The sequence below is a fragment of the Notothenia rossii genome (genome assembly GCF_949606895.1).
Source record: "Notothenia rossii genome assembly, chromosome: 12".
NCBI lineage: Eukaryota > Metazoa > Chordata > Actinopteri > Perciformes > Nototheniidae > Notothenia > Notothenia rossii.
In genome coordinates this window covers 16,468,569-16,478,700 of record NC_136911.1, presented here as the reverse complement: position 1 = coordinate 16,478,700, position 10,132 = coordinate 16,468,569, and the positions used below count along the sequence as shown (strand labels likewise).

The window sequence follows — 10,132 nt, the reverse complement described above, 5'->3', positions numbered from 1 at the left end:
TTTTGGAAACAGTAGTATAACTAAAAACACATTAACGCAAAGTCATTTTATTAAAGTAGCTTACTCATAGGCTATGAGTAAGCTACATATCTGTGTGTTTACATCAGCTATGACTCATAGCTGATGTAAACACACAGATATGCTACTTTGCTCTGTTTACAGTTAATGTCATGTGTAAACATCCAATTGTGTAAAATCTCAAGTCTACAACCAGAGTTATGTTCAGTCAAAACAGAGAACTGTTTGTGTCTCTGCTAAGTGCCTGGGGGTGCATCAGTAGTGATTGTAACTGTTAACACGGCCTTAATAGCAGACATGCCTTTCCTCTGCTGCTGTAACTCAAGTCAGATGTTTACTATAGAGTGCATACCTACAAGTACACTGTGTAAAATCCTAGACACATACTATATTTCTTTAAAAGCCTAGGATTTCAGAATTACAAATACTGCTCACAGATTTCCATAATAGAAGTCTTTGCGGTTTTCTTTTGAATGTCAATCATTTTTAGACAAGGTTGTTATTTATATAAGTGTGTTTAGCGCATTGTAAATCCAGCTGTGTGTACTCAATGTTTTTGTAAGTATAATTTTAGATATCAAGCATGGAGTGGAGTCCGCCCGGTTATTCTTGTATCAAACGTATGTCTGTATGTTGCTTATTAATAATAACAATAATGTCATGTGCTTCAGCAGAATCTTGTTTCTGCTCAAGGAGCTGCTCTGTAGGAAGTTGCAACTTTGGGTAAGTTCACTTGTGGATTTATCATGTTTAGGTAAGTATCCAGCAGAATTCTTGAAATCATATGAGAGTTGTTGAAATATTTTTCAATTAATTGGTTTTAAGAAGATCCTTCAATGAAAACTACTGAAACATTTCAAATAAAATTGTGAGTAAACATTAGTTGGATTTTCAAAAACCGTGCTGTGCAAAACTAGAAATAGTTCCCAGAGTATACTGTTGACATGTTTTTTTATATAAGTAGGATTTATAATTACATACTGTTGATGAAGGAAAGATGCTATTTTTCTATATCATATTACAAATACAATTCAAGATGCTCAACACTAGCTAAAAAAAGCCTCAGAATTACATTTAAATCAGGAGTGTCCAAACTGCGGCCCGGGGGCCAAATGCGACACGCGGACCATTTTTAATTGGCCCTCAGCAAATTCAAAAATGATAATGGTAATATAAAAGTAAAAATATATTACACAGTAGTATTCATGTGTTAATAGGACCACTTTTCAAATAAATTCAGTCAATTCAAGTTGGAAAATGTTCTAACAAATCTTAGTTGATAAGAAAAAAGCCGAATGACCTGTTTAAATAACAAGCTTGAAATACACCCTTCCTATTTCTCCTTATTATAATCAATCTGAGGCTTCTGTTTTAAGGGATGAGCTGCCAACACTCAAGCATAATTTACCTACATTTGATTGATTTTGCTAACTTATAACTGAACTTATGAGGCAAAATACCTCGAGTGAGCGGCCCAGCCCTTCGTATGTTTTTCTGTATGTGGCCCTCGGGGAAAAAAGTTTGGACACCCCTGATTTAAATCATTGATCAATAAAACCAATCAAACTAAGATGGAATAAAATCATATAGATGTGAAGAAGTAACATACAATTAAATTGGCGTTATCGACAAGCAAATTCAGTAAGAATAACTGTAATAATAATACTTTGTTAATTGGCCCACATTAAATTGAAAAGAAACTACAAACCAGTAAATCAAAGTTTTTAATAGGTTTAAACTAAGTCATACTAGACTCCCTCTAGTGGTCATGTCAGGGACCAACAGCTTTTAGCACCACCTGGAATAACTGATGCAGTCATTATGAGCTCTCTTAAGACTAACATCACAAAGTGGACAGAAAACTCATCCTCACAAGACATTTAATGCAGTCCTGATAGATTACTGTAGCTGTTTTTCAGGGAGTTTAAATGTCAACGTGTCTTTCTTCCTGTGACATCATTTTCAATCTTCATCAAATTATTAAAAAGTAGCATCAAATTAAGCAGGCGATCCTGAGTTGGCACCATGCATGTTAGTTGTGTAAAATGCAGAAAGAGAGGGAAGAATGCTGAGACATGGTCAGGTTGCCTCTCCTGTAGCCCTTCATCACTCATCTCTTCACTTTCCAGGTGTTTCTCCTCACTGGGGATTTATGTTGTTTACACACTATGGAGCATTACATGTGCTGCTGCAGAACACATTTCCAAATACTAAAAATGGAAACAAATGACATTTGTAAGGATACCCTTGGGTGCCCTTAACACTTCCCTTTAAGTGTATTTGCCTTGCTCTTCCCTCCAATTTCCTTTTTTTCAGCTTACATCTGTGTCCGACCAATTTACAACCCAAGCTCTGCCCTACCTCACCACAACCCTATCCTGTATTGCACCTCTACACAGCTAAACCACAACTTTATTTATTACCCCCATAAACAATCACCCATTATAGATGCAGTAAGGCAGTAAAACCCATGCTCTTTGCAGTAAAGACGCATACAATATTATTTATATTCACAAGCTATTCCATCTATCCTTTGGTATAAGGAAACTAAAATATTCATTATCTAAATAAATCTAATTTCTCATTGTCATAAGTGCATCAAAAAATATAAGTTTTTTTATTCTACCATTAGTATAGAAAACGTGACAGATTACAGTAGACTACTCTCATACAACAAGATATTACAATATCATCATAAAAGATCAGACATGGTCAAATGAAACAACATTATTTAGGGCTACAATTAAGAGGTATTGATAGCATTTCTCATATCTTGTAATACTAATACATGCCATATTTTCATTTAAATCCAAGCTGTCTTATGGTACTTGTTTAAACATTATATCTCTTCTCTATTTCAATTTGATGTTGTTTGATTGTGTTACAACAAACGCCCTGTATGCTCAAACTGCACGTTATGTAGCTGCTGTAAAGGCAATGTCAATAACTGCCTGTTGTCACTGTCAATAATTAATGACACAATTAGCTCCTGAGTAGTCTGACAGATTTGCCGTGCTCTCATTGCTTAGTTGGCATCCTCCTCTTACTCTCTAAGCTGAGCAGATATTGATTTCCTGCCTCATACCCAGGCATCATGCTGAACTGTGTCCTGAGAAACAGCACACTCTTTCTATATGTGTCTGCTCATGTGTTAGGCTGCATGTATACATTTATTTAGCGTGCAGATGTGTGTATATGCTGCCACATGAATGGTGCAAACCTATAAACGCATGATAGCATCATCTCACACGAGGCTCGGAAGAGGAAGTGTGTTGTATGCTGAATATGCTTTATAAAACCACACAACACAGGACGTTGGATTTGTGGTCAGAAATTAAGGAAGTTCAGCAAGGAGGCGACAGGAAGGGCATAGGGAAGAGCTCTCGTGAATCATTCAACAGTTATTTATCTATTTTTGTGTTTAATAGAAAAGAGATCGGCAAATCAGTTTTGTTTCATGCCGGCTTATATCATATGCAAAATCCTTTAGTTTCTCTCATAAAAAGGGCAACAAAATGAGAGTGAAATATTCCTTTGTGTGAGAATACAGTAGTTAGTTTTGGCTTTCTCTTTGCATGTAATGAGTTTTGCCTCCTGCATTTGAATTTCACTTTAATTTTCACATTTACTGTAACACTCTATTATTTACTTTATTTAAGGCCCTTATACATCGTAATTGTTTTAACTATCAGTAGAAAATTCAGTGGCATAGTTTTAGACTCAAGGAATTGTTGAGATATATCAAAGTGGGAGCATTGCTTTGTTGGCTAATAGTGTAGATGCTGTGGATATCAAATTCTTTGTTTCATCTCCTGACTTTTTGACGACATTACATAAATGTTTTTAACACTTCAGTATAATTTAGTAAATATATTGCACTTAGCAAATAAAGATTGATTTCTGACAAAGCCTCTGTCATTGTGTTCAGCTGCATATAATCAGCTCATTATGGTCATTCTCTTTTAACCAATTACATTCCACCACAATCTCCAGCAGCCAATCATGGCGCTGCAGTCAAACTTTAAAATTGTTTTCCTCTGTCCTGCAGTCAGCTGTGATTTCAGGTGTTTATGCTGCGGCCGCCTCCAGCCCATCTACCTCCTTTCATCAGCTAATCTAAATACCACATCTTCTCAAAACCAGATCTTCAGCATTCTCTTCTTCCCATTTCCTCATCAAATCCAGATCTTCAACATTACCAGCAGTATCAGCACCCGGGGGGGTACTTTTATCCTATAGCAGATAAGGCACTTATATTAAACTAATGTACGATGACTTTATGCAACTGTTTTTCCCTACAGTAAATTGATAATCCTTTGCCAAATAATCAACATTAAATGTTGTTGTTAAAACACCCTTTGCACTATACTGTCTAAAGGTTGTGTCAATCAAAAGCGGAAGAACCAGTTTTACTGAAAGAAAAAACCCACAATCACATTTCTACCAAGCACCTTCAGCCTCCACTTATCGGAGGAAATGATGCCAGCCAGTCTCAAAGCTTCCCTCTGTGTCTTGGGACGCTCTGAAAACACAGTAACACAAGAAACATCCGGAGCCGATAAACATAATGACCACAACACATGACTCGGTTGTGATCGCTATCCTCCTCACAGCATCCCAGAGTGAGGAAAGGAGAGAAGGGAGGGAAAGGATGAAGGAATGAGTGCAGAGGACATGAGAAGGGTGTAATTATAGTTTGGGTGTTCTTTTCCACGTCCTCTGGATTTGATCAGAAATCTCTCTTCTCTCCTTTTCTATCTATATAGATATACCATTTCATTTGAAAGCTAAGAAAAAAATGTTGTTAGTTAATCCTTGTTGGTTGAGATGAAAACCTAAAAACACCAAAAAGAGTTCTCATCAATAAGTCAAGGTCAGTCAGTATTGGTTAATAATTAACTCATAGACACTTATAAACTCCTTGTTGTTATCTTTACCATTGTTAAATCATTGAAAAAAGGTCTAAACAAAAAAACAAACCTTCAATAAAGCAATTACAAGTTGCATTTACACTGAAAAGCTGAAACATTGACTTTAATTAAATGTGGTATGCCAACAGATTTCACATAACTGCAGTAGGTTAGTTGAAAGCAATAATATTAAATTGAACTTAATAATTTGTTTCAAATGTAATATTATTGCTCGATACAGTTATGTGAAATCCGTTGAAATAATACATTTAATTAAAGTCAACGACACGCCAAGTGTGGAGTCTTAGAGTAGGCTTATCATTTCAAACATGTTGATGTAGATTTTATAAAGTATATTTATTTATAGCGCAGGCTACTTTATCAAAATGCTCTTGTCGTTTCCAGAACTCATTATATTTTTAATGAAGTGACCCAGTAACCCCAATTTAAATCTCTACTAACCCACTGCACAACACTATTAGTTAATAAGCCACATGTAGTGTTGGTGTTACACGTAACAATCTCTCTTTAATCTGCATTTAGTCAATAATCTCCCACTTTAAGGATGGTTTGTGGACTTTATGTTCACCTCCAAGGTTTGACCTTGCACCTACCTGGCTGCAGTCCAATATTAATTTGCCCAGCAGAGGGCGCTCGCAGCCCGTCCAACCCTCCACCCCTATCACATCAGAGGAGGGCATTACCACCCAATTGCAGTACCGATCTGATCCCTTTAATTGCTTCCTTCCTGTAGTTAATTGGTGCCAATATGTCCAGCCTAAAAACCCCGAGCTACAATACATTGTCAGAATCCCACACACCCTATTTCTAATTGATTCATTTATACATTACCCCACAAACTTGATTGTTGAATTCACCTGTTTCAGCCAATTCAGAGCTGTCAGTGGAAAAGCCTGCAGACAGATCTAGATAAGCCCCTGCACCTGTGAGCTTTGCAGGCACAAATTGTACAAACAGCTGTCAACATTTGCAATGTATTGAATCTTTGCAGGTTCACTTACAATGAGGATTGGAAAAACAAAGTTATGCTTTGTGCAAAAGCATGCAAATTATTTTACTATAAATCAGTTTAAATAACTACAATGAGAGCAACATTTGCAACAGACTTAAAGAAACCGTTTAAGAGGTGTGTTAATATTTAAGGCGGTATAGTAGTGCAACAATCCCTCCTAATTATCTACAACTACTACTACTACTACTACTACTACTTGCATTAGTATTTTTTGCATGTCTCCCGTCAATGGAAGCTCTACTCTACTATGACCCCTCCCACTTCATCTTCGCCGAAATAGAGCCGTTTTGAAAAGAAAATATGTCATTTAGCAACTAACTTTACCAATGAAATCACGTGTTTCAAGTTTAAATACATCTTTATTTGGTGTGTGAATAATTTTCGGGGATAAAAGCATGCAATTATTTATTTTGAGGTTGTGTAAGATTTTCAATGCCGGCGAGTGTTTCGCGGGAAAACGAGCGGAGGGATACAGCGGATGAGTAGGGGGAGTGGTCGGGTCGTTTTTATTGCAAGCGGCGAAGCTCTCAGCTGTGATTCTCACGCTGCTGATGACAGACAGTGCGTCGTCCTCACCGGGTCGCTGGTGCAGCCTTTCAATTTCCCCATGCATGCTTCAGACAGCCTCACAGAAACCACCAGCAACACCTACGTGGAAGGACTTAATGTTACTTTCAAATTGGAATAACTTTCCTGCCCTTTTTTGCGCCCTTTGGGTCGACTTCGCCTCGTCTTTTTCCGCCGAGAGTTTACTATCTAAAAGGTAAGGTGCTGACTGGGTTTCTGGAGATTGCACGTTAACTTCTCACACCAGTTTAGTCAAAAGTGTACTAGTTTATCATCAGTAGCAGTTAACTGAAGGTGGGGCTCCCCCCTCTTGCACTTAATTTACTATCAGTTTCCCAGTTGAGCACCTGCTGCTGCAGTGGCGAATACAAGAGGGTCCATGTTTTGGAGTGACCATGTGATGTTGTTGCACTTAATGTTGCAGAGCAGGATCAGTGCCAAGCAGCTGCATTGAACCTGTAGACCTTTTTAGAATCAACATCTAATCAACCTTTATTTCTATTTCTTTCAATCAGCTTCACGATAAGGAAAAAGACAACACATTCAAAATGCCGCTGAATTCAAGTTTGGCGAGTAAAAACTATGACTACGACTACGACTCTCTTCAACCGTATTTCTACTATGACAACGAGGAGGAGGATTTCTACCCTCAGCAGCTCCAGCCTCCGGCACCGAGCGAGGACATCTGGAAGAAATTTGAACTGCTGCCGACCCCTCCCCTCTCCCCGAGCCGCCGGCCGTCCCTATCAAGCCTCTTCCCCTCCACGGCGGATCAGCTGGAAATGGTGACCGAGTTTCTGGGCGACGACGTGGTCAACCAGAGCATCATCTGCGACGCGGACTACTCCCAGACCTTCCTTAAATCTATCATCATCCAGGACTGCATGTGGAGCGGCTTCTCCGCCGCAGCCAAGCTGGAGAAGGTGGTCTCCGAGCGGCTAGCCTCCCTGCACGCCGCACGGAAGGAGTCCGTGTCCGGGGACTGCCCGGAGCCCACCGGAGCATGGAGGCTAAACAGCAGCTACCTGCAAGACCTCAACACAGCCGCGTCAGAGTGCATTGATCCGTCTGTGGTGTTCCCGTACCCGATAGCAGAGACGCCGAAGCAGAGTGCAGGGACGCTCCCTAGTAAGGATCTGGGACTGGACACCCCGCCTAACAGTGGCAGCAGCAGCAGCAGCAGTTGTAGTGAATCAGGTAAGCTTTGAACACATCATGCTGTCACACCCCTCTGTGCAATTAGGAATTCCGTCTGTGTGCAAAGATTATAGTTTGATATGAAGGATGCTTGTGTTTATTAATGTGATCCATGCAGGAGGTAGACATGCTGCCTGTTCCACACATGTTGTTGTCTGTTGTAAGATTAGAGAAGGGTTACTCCCTCCATTTCCACTCTAGCATGAATGATTCAGATTGTGATTGTTTTGATCTTTTTTGTTGTTGCAGAAGATGATGATGGAGATGATGATGAAGACGATGAGGAGGAGGAGGAGGAGGAGGAAGAAGAAGAAGAAGAGGAGGAGGAGGAGGACCAGGAGGAAGAGGAGGAGATCGATGTGGTGACAGTGGAGAAGAGGCACGCGGTGAAGCGGTGCGACCCCAGCCCCACAGAGTCCAGGCATCCCAGTCCGCTCGTGCTGAAGAGGTGCCACGTCTCCACCCACCAGCATAATTACGCCGCCCATCCATCCATGAGGCATGAGCAGCCGGCTGTCAAGAGGCTGAAGCTGGAGAGCAGCAGCAGTAACAGCGGTGGAAGTGGGGGGGTTGGTCACAGCAGGGTCCTCAAACAGATCAGCAGCAACCGCAAGTGTTCAAGCCCACGGACGTCTGACACGGAGGACTATGACAAGAGAAGGACTCATAATGTTTTGGAGCGTCAGAGGAGGAACGAGCTCAAGTTGAGCTTCTTTGCCCTGAGGGACGAGATCCCCGAGGTAGCGAACAACGAAAAGGCTGCCAAAGTGGTGATCCTGAAGAAAGCTACAGAGTGCATCTACAGCATGCAGTCAGACGAACAGAGACTCCTCTCAGTAAAAGAACAGCTGAGGAGGAAAAGTGAACTTCTAAAGCAGAGACTCTCACAGCTGCAGAGCTCTCGCACTTAAAGTTGAAATCATCATAGACTTGTTGGCCTTTTTTTTGTTTTTTATGCAAGTTCAAGACTTAGGGTGTACAGTTGTTGTTGCATGCAAATGCAAAGCGGATTAAGTCGTTTTGAAATCTTGTTTGATTTCAATGTTCAAACTGCCTCAATTGAAGTTATGGGTGGAATAAATATTTAAAAGTTTATTTTTATTAATAAAATATAAAAAAAATCGAGCTTCTCTGTTGAGAGCCCAAACTAAAATATGCATTTTTATGTTTTGTATATAATTAATATTTCCTAAGAAAATGTATTTTTGGATCTCAATTGTCTGGATGTTCAGACCCAGTGTTTGGTTTTTCATTATGTTCTTAGATTCTTTTTGAAATATAAAAAGATGTTTCTTCTTGAATTTGTGTCCTTGTTCTTGCAATGCAAACATACATCACACATTTTGTCACATTAATATGTTCTGGGGGTACATGTTGTAGTGTGGGTTATTCAGAAGGATAGAAGCCAAATAAACAAATGCATGATTTAAATGAAGTGTCAGACTTGGACCAGATGCTCATGTTTGGGTGTAATGATGCATAGACAGTCACTCTTCCTACTTTTAATTAAAAAATCAAGTACCTTTGGGGCTAAAATGACAAATATCTTCCCTTGATACAAATTACAATGGCCTTGTGAATGGTCATAAAGAATACAGCCAAGGTAAGCTAAAACCATGGTTTCTGAATAATGCATGAAAATATGTAATCTGTTACTATGGCACAATTTCAATTTAAGAAAAAGCTTGTTGACAATCCAATAATGTGTATATATACACACACACACACACATACATATGACTAATTAGTGTCATTACACATATTTTGTACTTAAGAGGGGATTTTGTTAAATCAATTACAACTGTTTTGCTTTCAATATGCACTAGATTGATGCACACAGATGTCCTACATTTTTGTTTTCCTGAACATCTTCTTGGAACAAAGTGTAAGTACATTGAAAGCTTATTAATATTTATGTTATGGTTAAAATATACTTACTTTGGCAATGAAACTGAAATCTTAAAATTACTTACTACATTCTCAGATCATATTTTAGTCCAAGTGCACTCAAAACATGTTGCTTTACAGTTGCAAACACAGATGTAGGATTGTTCAGACTAAACTGTATAGATGTGTGTGTTTCTTGACAATACTATATCATTGCTATATAGTAGACAAATATGTCTTGGAAGGAATCTGAAAGTAAATGTATCAATAATAGCGACAAAAACTCTTGATAACCACCAAGTGAAGAACCACACATGGTAAAGTCTTTATACGATATAGTATGCGTTATATAGGCTTGTTTATAACATAGCCTCCTTGTATTATTGTTGATATTGCACGGATTTCTCGACCAGCTTTCCAGTCTCGCCGTGACGTCACGCGCCATATCCAGAGCGCTCCCCTGAGCGCGTGGTCCTGGTCGCGAGCACATGGAAGTGAGGTCGAGATTTGTGTCAGTGAG

General features: G+C 39.3%; 1 protein-coding gene across 1 annotated transcript; it reads left to right on the top strand.

Annotated features, from left to right (window-relative positions):
• Positions 1-6,465: 6,465 nt before the first annotated feature.
• Positions 6,466-9,026, top strand: myca (MYC proto-oncogene, bHLH transcription factor a). Its single transcript, XM_079661422.1, has 3 exons — positions 6,466-6,724; positions 7,044-7,725; positions 7,975-9,026. The coding sequence occupies exons 2-3, from the start codon at positions 7,077-7,079 to the stop codon at positions 8,634-8,636; spliced, it is 1,311 nt and encodes a 436-aa protein (XP_079517548.1). The 5' UTR covers positions 6,466-6,724; positions 7,044-7,076; the 3' UTR covers positions 8,637-9,026.
• The last annotated feature ends 1,106 nt before the right edge of the window (positions 9,027-10,132 follow it).

What these genes read in the sequence shown, in the direction of transcription:
- myca (XM_079661422.1), top strand. Translation starts at nt 7,077, where the DNA reads ATGCCGCTGAATTCAAGTTTGGCGAGTAAAAACTATGACTACGACTAC. An exon ending in CAGCAGTTGTAGTGAATCAG is followed by an intron (nt 7,726 to 7,974) that starts GTAAGCTTTGAA and finishes TTGTTGTTGCAG; the next exon opens with AAGATGATGATGGAGATGAT.